The sequence below is a fragment of the Phalacrocorax aristotelis genome, chromosome Z (assembly GCF_949628215.1).
Source record: "Phalacrocorax aristotelis chromosome Z, bGulAri2.1, whole genome shotgun sequence".
Classification (NCBI taxonomy): domain Eukaryota; kingdom Metazoa; phylum Chordata; class Aves; order Suliformes; family Phalacrocoracidae; genus Phalacrocorax; species Phalacrocorax aristotelis.
Window position 1 is genome coordinate 46,866,483 of NC_134311.1, and position 18,325 is coordinate 46,884,807.

Below are 18,325 nucleotides of genomic sequence, written 5' to 3' on the forward strand. Positions count from 1 at the left end.
ATGTCAAGTACCGGGTCCTGCACTTGGATCATAACAACCCCATGCAACGCTACAGGACTGGGGAAGAGCAGCTGGAAAGCTGCCTGGTGGAAAAGGACCTGGGGGTGCTGGTTGACAGCTGGCTGAACATGAGCTAGCAGTTTGCCCAGACGGCCAAGAAGGCCAACAGCATCTTGGCTTGTATCAGGAACAGTGTGGCCAGCAGGAGTAAGGAAGTGATCGTGCCCTTGTACTCAACACTGGTGAGGCAGCACCTCGAATACTGTGTTCAGTTTTGGGCCCCTCACTACAAGGAGGACATTGAATTGCTGGAGCATGTCCAGAGAGGGCAACAAAGCTGGAGAAGGCTCTGGAGAACAAATCTGATGAGGAGCAGGTGAGGGAACTGGGGTTGTTTAGTCTAAAGGAGGCTGAGGGGAGACCTTATCACTATCTACAACTACCTGAAAGGAGGTTGTAGCAAGGTGGGTGTCAGCCTCTTCTCCAAAGTAACTAGTGATAGGACAAGAGAAAATGGCCTCAAGTTGAGTCAGAAGAGGTTTAGATTGGGTGTTAAGAAAAATTTCTTTACTGCAAGAGTGGTCAGGCATTGGAACAGGCTGCCCAGAGCACTGGTGGTGTGACCATCCATAGAGGTGTTCAAAAAAACAAGTAGATGTGGCACTTTGGGACATGGTTTAGAAGGCATGATGGTGCTGGGTTGGTGGGTTGACTTGATGATTCTAGAGATCTTTTCCAACCTTAATGATTCTATTGCTGCATATTTTTTTTTTTTACAATCAAGAAGACTGCAGCTGGAGTCAGAAATCAGAAAGACCAAATGAAATATTCTACCTATTCCTTTGCTATTTGCTTTTTCCCAAAGGTTGTCATCTGAGGCAATATAACCACACCCTGTATCTTCCAAAATACAATGCGGTTATCAATAGAGTATCAACAATTTCAGTGATGAGACACATGAAGCACACAGAAGATAGTGAGTTCTTCAAAATTATGTTGGCTTTGGCACCTAATTTCCAATTAAGGTGCCCAGAACAGATTGGTTTGCAGCCCTGGACTAGTCAAGTTTCCGTACCACAAAAATCTGTAAACTCTGTTATGTTTCGAAGCACTAACCTGGTATTTTTTTACTGCTATGTTCCTTGGCCTGTAACTATTCTGACACATTTTTGTCTAGCAATTATCAGGTTGTTTATGATCTCTTAAAAAGTATCCTGACTACTTTAGTCAGTTACTACATCTCATTACACAGAAGAACACCTGTACATGCATGCATAGTTCAAGTAAAATGGGATTCTCTGAATTAACCTGTTGCATCTTTCTTACTCATTCTTACCTTTAGAAAAACACAAAAATGCAAATTACTATGTTAAGAACCTACTTGGAAATTTGGATTGCCTACAAAAAGTAGTCTATATTTTTACTAAACTTTTTTTTAAGTGATCCAAGCTGGAAAAAATTCTTTCAAGTTACAATAAACACAAAACCAATTGCCAGATATGTATGTCCAGATAAAGGCCTGGACATGGAATTTCATGTGGAAAAACACTTTTACCAAAAGCAGTAACTAGAGACATGCTGTAATGGAAATTCACATGCAATTTTAACTACACTGTTTTCTCTCAATAAGTTTTCACTTTGACTGATAACTGAATTGAAAAGAAAAATTCATCCCAAAATGTCTCTTGGCTTCAAGTTAAATCAGGGACATGAAGAAAAAGAAATTAATATTTAAAAGTCATTTAACATAAGCACATTTAAGGTTATATAAATACAGTTGAAATTATTGATTTTGGAAAAGTAAAACAAAGTAACAAGAACGTGAGACTGCATCTGGATTCTGAACATTTAAAAGAAGAGAAAGAACATTAACAGACATTAAAATAAAAGCTTTTGGCAATAAATTTAAACTTTGTGTAATCACACACACAAAAGGAAAGACTTTTGAAAATTATGCCCATGGAAGGCCTAGTAATGAGAAAAGCAGCAACAGCACAGAGCTTACCAAACCTACTTCACAGTAAGGTCTGTCAAAGGCTTACACTTTGCTCCTTCCCAGGAATTTTATCTGCATAAAGTACTTAATAAAAAGAATTCACAAATCCTGCACAAACACTCTCACTGTACTTCCATATTGCTAAATTTATTCTCAAAAATAGCTTGTTTTAGACTCTTAACAGTATTATTCCTTCCAAACATCAGCTCCTACTTCCCTTTGCCCTTAACGGAGAATTAGCAAACTACCTCCTGCTTTAGTTTGGAAGGACTCCTTAGCATCCTCCAACAGGTCAACATCTGTCAAGAGGATGCTTTTACAGAAGAATACTGCCAGCATAGTAAAAGTAGTCAGTGAACCATAAATACAATTGAAGTGGATTTCATTTCTTTTTTAATAACATTTTAAAAGTCAGCCTGAAAATAATTCTACTTTGAGGAGAATAAAGAAAACAGTAAGGAAGGTACCTATCACAACATTTAGAGTGGGAAACATAATTTTTTTAAAATAAAATTGAGAAATAAAAACTTCACTGAGAATATCTCACTGCATACCCTCAAGAGCAAAAATGGTTTTCTGTCTTTGGCTGGTTTGTTCAAGTGTTCATTCTCATAGAAAACACTGAAATGGAAAAAGGGGGAAATAAACTTGATTCTGCAAGTAAAGTTTTTAGGCATAACTTACTAATTCACAAGGTCTGTATTGCATTTGTCTTCTAAGTGTTATTTTATTTCGTAAGCACCAGTCTAAAGTAGAACTATGCCTTCACTTTGCCTGTCTTCAGCTGAAACAAGAGATGCAAGACACTGTCAAAATGGTTAACATATCCTCTCAAATGGAGCCCCCTAGGACTGTTAAATTTCATCAGTCCCAAGAAGAAAAATAAAAAAAGAATAAATAACAGCTTGAGTGAGGGCATCTGCAAGAATGAAAAACTGGAGCAATTACATTCTCCCAAACAGAGTGTATAGGTATTAGGTCCTGGTATAGTTATTTAAAAGTAGAGTCTATCTCCTTGAGCTGACATGATGGACACTAACTGCTGGGACAAAAGACATAATCCAAAGGAAACACAAACTCCCAGAAATATTGAAACTTGAGTTCTAAGAAAAATCCTAGGACAATGAAGAAATAGAGCCAGGAGCAAGCAGACACCTGTAAGAGGTGCCAGCATATCACTCTTTTGCTGTCTGAAGCAACAGCAATTCAATTTAAAAATAGACTTATTTGTGGATTGTTCATTTGACTGCATTGTCACAAGTCACTGAAGAATTAACTTGTAGAATTAGCATGCCTATAAAAAGAGAAGCACTGGGAGAACTAGTATTTCAGCTACAGATATTCCTGATGATCTCTGGAATGTGAGAAACGGGCTCCTAATTGCAAGCAGGACAGTGTGTCTAGCCTACTGTAAAAGAGGAATGAACCCTAGGCACCGACCAAAGGAGAGCTAGATGTACCTGACAGGCATCCCTTAGGAAGTCTTCAAAGAGATTCACGGCAGTACACACAGGGAATCAAATTAGAAACTAAAAATCAAAATATCTGTTTGACAGATAAGTATCATCTTACAGATCATATCCCCATATAAATGCATGAGAAAACTGACTTGCTCAAAACTGAGGTTTCTTCACAAGGTTAGGAATCTCAATGTCCTATTCTTGCTTTTAAAGCTCATCTTCTTCGGGAGTTCAAGGCTTGAAAACATTGCCTCATACCAGTATTTTCTTACAATTCTGATTTTTAAAACCTTGTCTAAATTAGTTCACCAAACCTTCAGAAAACAAAGACCTATGGAGAGAAATAAAATTTATTTTCATTCAAGACAGGTCACTGTCAGGGACCTGACAGGGACTGCCACTAATTTCTTGCATTTCTAGAAGCCAAAGATGAAGAGTGAACTGTGTTCTCCTCAAAAGTCTCAGAAGATTACTCAGGTAAACCTTAATCTTAGTTTACCAGTATAAGCATCTGTCTCACCCAGAAGAGATTCAGATGCTTAAAAGAGCTTGCAGAAAAATTACATATGTAAATTGAGGAAGTTGTGTAGATGCTGTCTGTGTCTGGTGGAGCAACAAATATTCTTTTTCCTGGGTTCTATGATTTGACTGCTGAAGCTTATGGTTCTTGTGATGAGAATTACACAAATCTCTGATGTGATCATTGGAGAGATCATCTCTCTGATGGCTCATATATCTAGCAAATATAAACAAAATCTCATGCCAGCAAATCAGTGGGAAATCAGCGGGAAAACAAAAACTTCATGAGATATCTCTAATCAGCCATTAGCAGATAAGCCTTGCTAAGCAATACAGAGTTACTGAATATAAGGAAATTCAGGTTTGCTTAGAATGCTTTAAGGAAAAGAACCTTGGAATTGCTGTTTATATAAGTGCACATCAGCCACAGAAGTTGCACCTGGATTCCAAGCTAAGTCTGAAGTTTTACTTGGGAAGAACACAGCTGCAAAAAAAAAAAAAAACCACTCTACAGAAAATCTTGTGTATTTTGCTAGCAAAGGTTCAAACAGGCTCGACTGATACTTATATGATCTTCCTTTCACAGTGAGAAGCTGCAGGCTCTACCAGTGAGAATAATCCATTATGCACTCTGTAAGGGAAAGAAAGAAGCGTAAGGGATGAGTCTAACCTGTAACACCATACTACCAATTCCAAAAAAAAAAAAAAAAAAAAGGGATGAGGAGAAGAGTTCCATGTTCCTGTCTGACAGAAAGACACTGGTACTGGAATGATGTTAGCCAGGCAAACCTCTTTGAATCAGATGAAGTGTAAGAATCAGTATCCTTACTGAGCCATGTGTGTTTGAAAACTTTACACAACACCTGTCTAGAAAGACAAGGCTGTGTGAAAACAAGTTCTAGAGAAATGTTGCAGGCTGCAGACATCCAGACCACTGACTCTCAACTGGGAGTCCAATGGGAACACTTTCTGGTTTAGCTTGGAAAGCTTCTTGTCAGGTCCAAGTCACAGAGATTGATCTCAAGGATGGATCCAAAAAGTGCGTCCTCCAGTGGTTACACAGCATTTGCTTAGCCAGCACTGAAAACACTGGTTATTCAACAAGATTCAGTCACCCGTTACTTCCATGTGCACCTAACAGGATACATGAAGGCAGACATATTAAGTAAGATACCACACACAAACTCATGCAGTCTCCAAAGTTTCCTTAGATATTCAAACTCAGTCAATTTCAGTCTTAATTTAAAGAACAAAGATATCTGGGATCCATGGTAGCACAGACAGAATTGTGACTTTTGAAAAAGAGAAAATAAAAATAACTAAGAAAACTTCCATGCCAGACTTAGAACTTGTAAGCAACCATGTCGTATGTTTACTCTAATCCCTTAAGGTTCAGTCACTTTTAACTGTGTCCTGTTGCAAGAGAATGCTAAAGTGGTTTCTAGGAGACATTTTCTGCATGCTAACAGTTTGCAATACCATTTTCCAAACTGGCTTTTGTGGTTTCCACTTTTCTCAGCCCCTCACTCTTGCTTTAAGTACTGCAATATTTGTGAATACTGGGGCACTCCATACTGAAAGAATAATCCAGTATCTTACATCTGTGCAATGCCACAGCCATAAAAATGTAATTGTTCAACATTTATCAAGATACCCTTTATCAGATAAGCAACAAAGTTAACAATAGGAAGAAAAGTATATTTACAACAGTTACTAAGTTTAGATACAGTGATAGAAGTAATTTTTCTCTTCTCTGCTTCTATTTAGACCACATCTGAAAGATTTTTCAGTTTCATTTTACTAACAAGTTGTCAGGATACCTGCACTTCCCCATGGCTGAAGTCTAACCCCTATGTGAAATGCTCAGCCAAGACAAAGTGAAGAGGACACACGTGTACCTGGTATCTGGACCATCATCCACCCATTCTGTGTGCTTCCATATTCAGATTAAGATCTTACTTTTTCTTACTTAAAAGCATTTCTCTATGACTCATAACTCAGGAGGTCAGGTCTAAACACATCTTTGGGACATGTGCTGACCACTTCCACCTAGTGTTAGAACCACTGGTGCCTCTTGATCATGGTAAGGTGGAGCCATCTCCTGTCCAGATAATAAACAATCGTTTAGTAACTATAAGGTTACTTAATTACAAACAATTCTTAACCACTGAAGTAAATGTTCTCTCAGCCTGACAGAGTGCAGTCAACTCTCACTATAAACATTTCGTGTATATGAAGTGTAGAGTAACATGTCTCATTAACTGTGGAGCCATACCTTACCTGCGCAATACCAGAAAAATAACTACACTGGGATGGGTGTAATGAGATAAGTCATACGCTTGGCTTTATGCTTAAAAAAAAAGTAGAACTAACTAGGACTGCTAAACTGATATAATTTTGTTGCCTTTGGATAAAGTCCAAATCCATTCCAATCTGCAATTGAGCTGCAAATTGGCAGACCCATCTGAACTGCTGCCCCTTCCTACAGGATCTTGAGGGCAAAAAGATGTCCCTTTTGGTTCTCACACTCATTAGCTGGTAAACCCCTTAACTGTACATGAGCTGACACTTACTTTATACATGCACGTGTGACTTGTTACTAACTCCTGGTGAGGGCCACGTAAGACAATATTCAAACAACTTCAGTCTGATAGTGAGGTTTGAGCCTTCAAACTGGACTTTATTCAAGTGATGACATATGAGATGATAGAGAACGAAGTTCCTTTCAGAAAGGAAGTCCATTATGTCAGTGAGCTTGTCACTGGGGAAACATGACTTTGGAGCAACCGCAAAGATACCATTACAAAAACTTCAGTGCTTAGAGGACATAAAAGTCACAGTAGCTGGAATTCCTAGATGCCAGTTCTGTATTGTGGAGACATTAGAAAGCAAAGGATTAAGTAGGGGTAAGCCATCAAGAAGTGTGTCACAGAAGTCAGAAGTCATAGAAGATAAAAGGTAGTTTAAAGTTCAGCCAGTAGCACTGTTAACTGACTGTGGAATGTGTCCTCCCTCACACTGCTTGGAGCTTCTTCAAGTCTTTCTTATGACAACTATAACCTACCTAACACTGCAGTTCATGGTAAAATTAATAACAAGGAGGGGAAAAAAATAAGCAGGTTTGTGGGTGGGGGATTTTTTGTTTGTTTTGTGTTTTTTGTTTTTTTTTTTAGCTGGGACGTAAATTTCATGTTTCACTGACTTAGATACAGTAAGAAATTTACTACACCCACAGCCTTCAACTATTGCAAGCACGCGCACCTTCTGCAATTACAGAGATGGACCATCACTCAAGTCTTCTTTGCAGTCATCTCCCCATCATAGCAGCATTACCAAGCTAATACAAGATGACACATTTAGCAGTACATGAAAAGGTCAATATACTTACAGGTGGGGAGCAGGAAAGGCAAGATGAAAGCTAATGGAATGGTCTTTAAATGGTAACTCACAGTCTCAGAAATATAGCAACATATTCAGTCTCAGAAATAAAATGGACCAAGCTATGGGACATTTTGCAGGCCTCATGAGAATGGCTTAAAAACTTTGAGAGACCTTGAGCTCCAGTTTACTAAGAGTTGGCAGCCTCAAACACATAAAACAAACAATAGAAAATCATTACATTTATGTGAACAAGACAGAATTTCAAATTTATGAACTAATAATTCTGTTTCTTATGGTGAAATCCTCCACTTTTTGTCAAACAGCTTTCCCAGCCAGCTTTGTGGCAGCTAGACACATCACAAGAAACACTATTTTTATATACAAAATTGCTCTATCTTTCCCAAGAAATCATCTTTCCAGAGTAATGGAGGTAAATGCTAAAATAAAAGACACTGGTTCCAGGAAACTGATTATCATAAATAGTATATTCATGAGTTCAATAAAAATACATCAAGAATTTGTTTGACTACTTAGGCTAAAAAGGCAGAATAAGGTTCCCAACTAAATTTTTCCGGTACAGTATGTGTTCCATTTCAGAAGGACTCTAATGTCCACGCAATTGTACACCACATTGATATCACTGCAAACTGTAAAGCTAGCAGGTTAGACCCTGTAAACAGCTAACTTTCAACTGAAGGGTCTACACAAATTTGCCAGTATTCTTTCTCTTCATTTCTAATTCCAGAAATGAGACACGTTGTCTTTTAGACCATGTTCAGAATAATGATTGAAGGGTAAAACCAGCCTAATATTTTAAAAATGACAAAAGACAACAAACAAAGAAGAAACAAACAAACAAAGAAGAAACAAACAAACAAAGAAGAAACAAACAAACAAAGAAGAAACAAACAAACAAAGAAGAAACAAACAAAGAGGGGACAACTTTTTTCACCTTCCTTTCTTTATTACATAGTCTATTTGATAAAATTTTTCATAAGACAGTCATCATACAAAAAGAAAAATATTCTAAATTTGCCATTTCCTTTCATTACTGAAACAAATATTTTCCCACAGACTTCTCCCCTATGTCCAGCAGAGGGTAGTAAAGGAACAGCTTTGTGAACTCCAAAAAAAGTTCATCTTCATTGCCTATCAAGTAGTGTATAACTTAAGGTTATAAGATTGCCTTTTAATTAGAATTACACTACACTTTACACAAATCACTACGAAGTTTGCTGCCGTCATCAAGAACTTAAGTACACATTTTCTAACCAAATGCCCATTAACACAAGGTATTCTTCATGGAAATTGAAATAAGACATGTCTCCTGTGTCAATCTTCCCACAAAAACCAAATTTCAATCTATAAGCTAAAAATTCCATTATGAGAAATAAAGAAATAGGGCTATTTCATGAAAATATGTAGACCGTTCTGTCTAGGTATACTATTTTAAGGCTTCTATATCTGAATGGAAATTCATCCCAAATACTGACGTCATAGGCAAAAATAAGAGTTATGTTTAACCACAGCTGGGTACAGAACTGGTTATCAGAACTTTAACCATATTTCTAACATGGGTACTTATTCCCATACATTGAGGAGTTTTAAATTGACAGCTAGAACACCACAGAACTATATGAGAGTAATATCAGATAGAAAGAAACACAAAGAGACTTTGGCACTGTTGGCACACAGTGAAAACTACTGCCCATGCTTTAGTGCCCTTCTTTAATGCCTCTTCCAAAATGTACGGGAAGAATTTAGCAAGTAAAAATGTGATCCACAGAAGTTAGCATGCTAGTGAATCAGCTGTTAAGGCAGAGAGGAAGACATAATACTGACAGCAATGTGTTTAAATACCAACAATCTCCAGGCTTCCTTCTACTTCCTTCTACTTGGGAATGCAGCATGCCCTTTTAAAAGGGCACAGTCCTTTCTTTCAAATTCAATTAGAAGGGAAGATTGTGCTCATTTCCTCTCCTTTATGCAACAAGTCTGTCCTTGAACATTCCCCATGTCCTTCCCTTACAGCCTTCAAGACCAAAGTTCCAATAACTGTGCTATAAAGGTGAAGAGCAGCTTATCGAGTCCCTTTGGTTGAGGTCTTTCCACTCTGCTTCAGCATGAAGGACAGATAATACCTCTGCCTGACTGAGCACCAGAGGGTAAAAGAGGAAGAGGAATGACAAATTTACAAATCAAAGTTGTAATTAGATTTCAAACTTTGTTAATACTAAACTGTTCCTTAGTATATTGTCTTTTGGGAAAGGATTATGGGTGAGAGAGCAGCTTAAAATAGATTTTATTAACCTGAATTTTGAACTTGAGATTCTTGCAGCCTTTCATGACCACAGAAAAGGCAGAACACATTTTGCTCCACAAATGGTGATGCAGAGTACTGTTACGTTGCAAGATGCAGATTATGCTGTTGTCACAAACTCTGGAGTTTGAGTCCACTATCCAGTACAAAGTCTACTGTAATCAATACCACCTACAGTAATCAATACTGAAAACTTAAAATATCTAGTGCTTTTGTTTCTTAAAGAATAATGGTATTTTCAGAGATGCCTCTTTGTTAATCTCTCTTTGACTTCAAGTATAGAAATGGTAAGTTATTATTGTATGCCCTTTCAGACACTTACACACATGCAATTTACTTTTGAGATGGTAAAGTGAGATGCAAGCTGACTAAAGCATATGCATTGCAGTCTAACTCAGACTTTTTTTTTAAATTCACAGGGACTTGTGCTAATTTGCTTAGACTTACAAATGCAAGAGGTTTCATCACTTACTTTCCTTAATCACTGCTTAAATAGGTACAAGTACCTCAAGACTGATTTTTCTGTAGTCTGAATATGTTGTTTTCTCATGACATTATTAAGAGATTCAATAAGATAAAAGAATTCAGTAAAAATTAAGTAGCAATGAAAATATCTTAGCTGATTGTGGTTAATGGATAGCATTCCCTGAAAAAAAATCTCCAGGGCATAGCAGTTATACATTTTCACGGAACTGAGTGCTTCCTTTTCAAATTTACAGACGGCAAGTACACCCAATCAAAATATTCAGAAAGATAAATAATTTGCTCCTCCTTTTAGCTCATTATTCCTATGTTAATATATTAAAAGCCATGAAGTCACAAAAAAAGCCCTCATTCAAGTTCTTGGAAGAAAAAAATCTTTGTTTTTAAAAGGGCTGTTGGAACTTCACAGTACGCAGCACTTTCTAACTGAAGGTAATACTGTCTAGGCCAATGCGTGCAGCTCACAATACCTGGCAATAGATTTCCTGTAGATCCCTCTGAGGGCACAAAAGCCTACCAGTTTGGTCAATAAGTCAGTGTTTTTTGTTGATGAGCTTTGATCTTCCCTGCAGGAATTTTCTTTTGTAATTCATCTATAATGTAGGGCTCTACCTACCTAGCAATCAATGCTTTAAACACTTCTTTTGCCTTTAAGGGAAAAATAACAGAGAATAAACACAGCTGAAAACTGTTTGTCACTTATTCCTTTAAGGGCTCCCAATATCCTGCAAGTGCCAATTCTCTAAAATTCACTGCAGAAAATATTTAAAGATGCCTTTGGTAAAACCTTATATCAGGATAAAGAACCATCCGTTCACTGTGCTTTTCTGCAGTGACAAACGTTCCACCAAGAAAGTTTTGGATGAGATTGTACATACAGATAACACAGTCACTACAAAGTCTATCAGTGGACAAACACTGTTGAAACTTAGGAGAGAACTAGCAGTTTAGCAGAAGAGGTATATTTACAAGGTACTAGTCTTGAAGACTTGACACTTCTCAGCACCGAGTGTCACTCAAGAGACAGGCAAACTAAAACTACCTGTATCAATTAAGCCTAGATATGAACAGGCTGCCATACGACCCCTGTGATCCTCCATTATGCTATTCTATCTGCCTAGCACAACATCTGATGATTTTCTCAGCTCCAGTAGTTTCTCCATCACAAATTCACTAATTCTGAAAACCTGTTCTTAAGCCAAAAAGATCAGAAGATAGACAAACTAAGAGGTTAGAGAAACGTACAGATTTCCTAAAGTAAAGTTAGCCTTGTTTTCACGCTTACATAAACATTTTCCTATCTGCTGTTCAAACACCACTCTCAAGTCAGGCACACAGTGCAAATGGCATTCACCTGTTCAGCCTTTTCTGCAAAACAGATGTTCAACATTTCGTTAATCCAGTACATACAATTCACAGCCTAACTGGGAGGTTCCAGCCCTCAAAAATGAAATTGATCAGAGTGTCAGCACTTGTTGAGACTAACAGCAACATTCCATTAGCCTTACTTCAAGGTCTTTTTTAAGCTGCTCCTCTCGTTCAGTGCTATATTCAAGTTCATTGGCCTGGCGCCTCAGCAGCTCAGTACAGCCATTGTGTTCCACCTCCACATCCTTCATTTTCTTGTGTAGATTTTGCAGTGCATTATTCTGCTCCTAGAAAAAATAAAGGATTAAGACATACTTTTCCTAAAATAAAGTGTTATAGTAAAGAGTTCAAAAGAGGAATAATGTGTGAATGGAGACTGCATTAGAACAGGTTATTAAAATCTAACATGTTAGCACGTATCAACAGAACCATTTACTCAACAGTAGACATGCTCTTCATTTGCTACCAGGTAAAATGTTTTGGTTCAAAAATCACTATGGACATGACATTTGTGGTAATAGTAAGATCAGAGCCAATTCCCCATGGGAAATCTTACACTCTAAAGAGTACAGGCTGCTCTTCCAATCTCTTCTCTCCCAGCTCAATGGCAATGCTGCAGAGGGAAACAGTTAAGTGGATTTGACAAAATGATACATAGGGATAGTAGTTCTATCTTGTTCTGACTTTAACTATTAGAACTTGAAATCAAATTAGACACTTTTACAAATAGTTACTCCCATAGACTAGATAATCTTCATTTCTGCTGTGCTGAGAAATACCTTCTTCTGTCTAGAAACTGAACTACTTTAAAAAATTATCTACATGAACTACGAAGTTCTCAGAATAAAATAACCAAGCTGTTTCCTACTTCAATTTCTGCATTCAGAAGTTGAACCAAGCTACAGGCTGGGATAATTACTAACACTACTGGCCTTGGCAGCTCTGTGGAGCCACTGTTATAAAATCCACATTCACAGCACACCAGGCTTGGAGGAAAGTAGCCAAATAATGAACCCCCAGTTGTCTAGCGCATACTTAAGCTGGAGATCCCAGAAGTCTCAAAAAGAATAGCTTTGGTCTAGTGGACAGGAATAAGCTTTTCTGTAACTAGCATGAGAAACAAGCTATAAATCCAGTGATTTAGTTGGAGGACCTTTGGGGACCCAATTTGTTAAAATGACCTTCTGTGCAAAACACAGAAAGATTACAATAAGTCCTGTTCATTTATTCCTATTCAATATCATGGCAAGAGACATTTTGTGAAAATAAACCAGTTGGTCTGCAAATTCTGCTATTACCCTAACATAACATAATCTTGTTCCTAGAAATTATTAATCATGAGGCATCTGCAGAGCAGGGAGGAAGAGGAGAAAATTAATTATTCATACAGAATGATTCTTCATAAGATTGAAGTCTGACAGAACCATGTTTATACATGAAGATCAAAGAAATATGAGGTTTTTTCCAAAGTTTGGAAAATTATTTCTAGAAGTTCCTCCAGACTGAAGGTAGAAAGTTTGGGCCAAACATAATTGGTGGTTCAGTAGGAAATCAAATGATTCAAGAAGGGAATCACAACTGTACTAGTGCTAAGTGTTACCAATTAGTAACTGAAAAAATGGTTTATTTTCTGTCTTCTGTCATGCGCAGGCACTAAGGCACAGGTTTTTTGCATCCTCTGAAAAGATAACACAGAGCATGCATGAGAAACACACATGAAGAAAAAAATGGGAACCTCAGTAAATCAAAATATTGCAATAGTAGTATACCTAGAAATGGTGTAAATTTAAGTTAATCCCTTAACTTTGCCTGTAATATCAAGCCAATGTCCAAGTTGCTTCCCATCAGCATGCTAAAGACAAATTTTTAACCATATTTTATAGAAGTATACAACTACTCCCACTCTCTCCACACCCGAAAGACATGGAGATAGTGATCTCCTCAGGTATACCTTCCAGACATTAGGAAATGTGAGACAGGAAAAACTCATGAAATAAGCAATACACAGTTTGCTGCAAAACACTACATCAAGAGTTAAAAACATTTTATACTGGAAACGTAGGTAACATTAATCAGACTTTGAATATGTAAATCTTGTTATACAAATCAACACGAGTTATAGGATTTCAGAACATTGAAGAATTCTCCAAACTTTTCAGACTTGGTATGAAACTGTTCAAGGCTACCCCAGCAGTCACTTGCACTTAGAAGATTCAAAGAGAAACATACTTCACCATGTTAACAAAAAAAAAAAAAAAAAAAAAACACTGTATGTGCATACGTGCATGTCACATACACACTTACTATATATATATCTGCTTATGAAACACATAACTGATTTTTTTTAAAACGGGTATATAAACAACATGATTTGACAAGCAGTCTAAGAAAAAAATTGAGTGCTTCTGTGAAGGAAGATTATATTCTGACTAACCACAAGGTGATGCTATTGCACTGACTATTGAACTACAATTTCTATTATGAAGTGGATGGCATGCTAAGCACACCCAACAGAGCACACTACAAACCTGTTCAAAAGCAGAGAGGATTACTTCCCTCCATATCTTAGAGACACATTTCCGTAGGTTAAGTTCACTTCATTTCCATGCCTACCTCAGCATTTTCATAGCCAAATTCAGAATTACAGTCCATAAAGAGCAGCTTTTCCAACCAGGATTTGCATACATGCTTTAAAGTCTCATCTCTATGTACGTATTAAGTCCAAAATTAGATCACCTTTATCCAGCTTTCATTTCATAACTCAGAATAACTATGAAAGTATTTAAAACAGGCCTGTAAATACACAATGCAAAAGACTGGAACACATCTGAAGTCATAATTTATAAACCCACACCCTTCTGACATTTATCTGCCAAGTTTAAATCAATTAAGCTTTCAAGCAACAACTAAGGCAGTCAAGTCCATTTTTGACATTTATTTATGTATTTTTAATTTGCTGGAATTTTATAACTATACATAAAACCTATAACTAGGGTGATGGGCAGGAGAACAGCTAAAAAAGCAAAGTGGGAAAATAGAACATTTTTACTATGGAAAGCAGGTTAGGAGTTGATACCTAGTAGTGAATCACATTTACCTTAGGAGTAAACAATTTTCTAGCTTTAATACATTTAGCAACTACACACTTGCTTCTGCAGACCACCTTTACTTCTGAATATACATCCTTTGACAGATAACACAATGTCCCAAGCAATCCACTGCTCCTTTTGATCTGAGGCCAAGCATCCCTTGAGAGTGTACCTCTCCAACATTGCTCTGTTTATAGAGTACTAAACTTACTGAATGTGGCTTCTACAAAACACTGCACAGAACAGAAGACAAGTCTATTCCAAAGCCTCCTCAACCTGACTCAGCCTACCGTTAGACAGAACTCAGGACCAAACCTCCACTCTAAGCCTGCTCCACCTGGCAAATCAAAAAAGAAAACTGTATCTAAAAATAGGTTTCTTCATAGCTTATACCTAACCCTACTTTTTTAAGCATCGACTCGGAATGAAAACTGAATCATGTCTCTGCTGGTTTGAGAAGGATCTTAGGGTGTTACCTGTCAATCAGCTCATATATTATTCTCTGAAACTTCTTTAATTGGCTTTCTCTCATTTTGTTTTGTTTGTTTAGCCGTTCCTTTACGGTTCTCCTAACTGTTCCTTCAAAGCACTGTTCAACATATCCACAAAACTACTGGGAAGAGGAATTTCCTTTTTGTCGTTCATTCAGAGAAAATCCAGTTCAGTGGGATCCATCTACACAGTTGGGGCTCCTCCTGTGCAACTCCTGTTGTAGCCCACGCACAGAAATACCACGTATCCACACACTACTTGATTTCTACTTCAGGTCTCATTATTGCACCTCTCTCTCCAGATTTTGCCTTCAAACAAACAGCTAAAGAGTCAGTACACAGTACTTTTGGAATAGACATAATTAAGGGATACTGTCTGCCCCATTTTTCTAAGAGCTGCTCCTACAGGTGAAATACAGAATCCGACCAACAGCACCATAATGCAGTAGAACAGGCAGGTTTGCTGTCAGAACGTCACTGTCAAGCTGCCAGGTAAGGATTATTTTGTGCCATTTGGGAAGACTGTCTGGCCCTGTCCCAGGCTTGGAGCTGACTGCGTGGGAAGAAAGCAGGGCTAATTTTCTACTGCTTGACCAATGCCCAGACCAACTGAGTCAAGTGTGCCACATCTTAAAGGGAGCTATAAAAGAAGAAAATAGGAATATAAAAAACAAAAAAGTCTCGCTGAATAGAAGAAAGTGAATCTTTTAGTAGCAATCTGTTCTCTGCATATGTCATACATATGAGTAAATGGATATCAGCCTTAACGGAGCCTCTGCACTACACTTCTTTAAAAGCATGAAGGATAACTATAGCTGAATACATTCTCAATTTTCCTCAGATGCTGTTATTACATTGCTAAGATATAAGGAAATTCAATTGTCAATTAAGAAGACTAAATTTATTATAGTTGTGTAATTGTTTGTGTCCCTGTGGAACATGAAAAAGTGGGTATGTTAACTCAGCACTGCCACACCATAATACTGTCTTTGCAACATAATTAAGTTTTTAGTACCTTGACTGTATAAAAAAAGTGTAAAAAAGTTTATATTTTATTACTTTTTTACACATGTAACATCTATGGGATTTATGCATACCAGTGTGAATCAGCTTTGAAAATTACTTTTTTCATGAAATACAATGAAATTAATTATCTGAAGAATAAAGGCCCACAGTCTAAACAGGTTATAAGGCCATCTCTTAGTATTAAATTATTTTTATCTAACAAAACAGCAGAATTTCAACAACAGTCATTTTTGTCTGTGGCATGGAGTGAATAATGTATAATGCACAGCTGGAAAGCCCATTATCACTACTTGGGTTCTCTGACAGTGTGCAGTCTTCGTAGTATACAAATGATTTTCAACTTCACAGGCTATTAGACATCAGGCTGGGGAGGTAAGAATGAATAAAGTCAGAAACTAGGTGTCGGGTGCCCCTGATTTTACTAACTCAGCTTTGCACAACAGCACTCATATGCCTTACTACCACTGTGCACTGGTAACCTGGTTTAGGTGTTTACCAAGAAAAATCAGGCAGAACACAATCCATCACAACAAGAAAGACTGTTACACACTAAGTGTTACTTTATAAAACACTATTCTTCAGAAATATTCTGCAGTATTTAGCTATTTGGGGGACTTTTTTCCCTAAACCAGAAAAACCCCAACCCACCACCCACTTCGCACCAAAAAAGTTCCAGCATCATCTCATGCAAGTTTCCAACTATTGATACATCATACCTGCAAAACACTTTCTAGTTTAGTTTTTTCCTTAAGAACCAATTCATATTCACTGTTGCAAATTCTGCGGATATCATCCCTCTCACTTGCAAGTCTTTGCTGTTGTTCTTTCCACTTCTGCTGAGCAATATGAAACGTTTTTTCAGTCTCTGCCAGTTTCTGCTGAAGTTTTTCATTCAGTACTGTTGTTTACAGAAAAAGAGAAAGAAAGACGACAAGTAGCACTGCAAAGCATGCTCAGAAAAAATGTATAGTGATCATCAGTTCTTCTGTATATTGTGGAACACGAATATTAACACTTCCAGCACCTGAGAGCACCGTCTTCACTACAAAGAAAAAAATCAAGTTTTGTGTTCCTATAGCATCTTTCACACAGGGACATAGGAATGCTTTAGAAATTTTTATAAACTAAAACTCCTCTCCTCTTGGAAAAGCATAAAAACTTGAGATAACTCTTTCAGGTGAGGTCTCTATAGCCTGGAGGAATTAATTTCTGATTTCTACAACATTTGGCCAGCTTAATTCCAAATATCTATTTGATATAGGCAATAGTCTGTATCAATTAATTTTGAGCTCTGTTTAAGTGACAGTTGAGATAGGCACCTGCTCCCTGAAAGGCACTATAAGAAAACCTAAGGCAGTTGGCTAGTGAGCAAAGGCTCAGCTTTTCCAAGGAAATTTCAAACTGCTCAAGAGATTTAAATCCTCAGCCCAGTAAATTCCCTGAGATAGGGGAACATTGCTATACTCTTCTACAAAAGTTTAAATGCCATGTAAAGCTTCATCACCTCCACCTATTTAATTTAAGCAGTTCAACTAGGAACTTTGCTTTATTTTACAAACTGGCTTTCAAATGAAAATACTTTGTTTCAGCTTTTCATTTTGCTGAATACAACTAGCCACATTAGCATTTAAGTGATCGCCACTTTCTAACACATTTTTATTTCAAATCCATCCCAGTTTTCTGAAATTTATTCCCCGTCAGAGAAGGAGACAAGGAAGAGGCACATTAAGACACAGTGACGGGAAAGGACTGTCAGGCAGCAAAGGTCAAGTCTCATTAAGAACAGCAGAAAAACAATTTGGAGGAAATACTAAAGAGGACAAGCCACAAATGAAGCCTACTGTCCAAGGATCTAAGTCAGGGTCACATCAAAACACCAAATGAGGTGAGGAAGGTTCCACGTGACCAGGGAAAACAAGCGGTAAGTTATAAACTGCAGAAGAATTGAGAAGCAACACCATGATGATTTGACTTCTTTGGCACCTGTCAGGAAAAAAAAAATGGTTTGAGGAATTCCAGACAACTACCCAACTATTCCAACTATCAGTTAACTGAATTCTAATTACTGATTCTGGTATTGAAAGAAACTCACACACACACACATACATATATTTAGGAAACCATTCCTTGCCTCTGCAAAACCTCTCCTACCCATTTTTGTTCTCTAGACCCCAGCACACATTACTCCAGTC

General features: G+C 37.5%; 1 protein-coding gene across 3 annotated transcripts in view; it reads right to left on the reverse strand.

Moving 5' to 3' along the window:
- The window catches only part of CCDC171 (coiled-coil domain containing 171), a 162,743-nt gene that overhangs the window by 133,716 nt on the left and 10,702 nt on the right, over window positions 1-18,325 (reverse strand). For 2 of the 3 annotated variants that reach the window (XM_075078192.1, XM_075078193.1), the window contains exons 5-6: window positions 16,850-17,031; window positions 11,668-11,814 (exon numbers count right to left, since the gene is read on the reverse strand). In XM_075078192.1, coding sequence (XP_074934293.1) covers window positions 11,668-11,814; window positions 16,850-17,031 — 329 coding nt within the window. The remainder of the gene's footprint in view (window positions 1-11,667; window positions 11,815-16,849; window positions 17,032-18,325) is intronic. The other variant, XM_075078194.1, reaches the window with a different exon arrangement.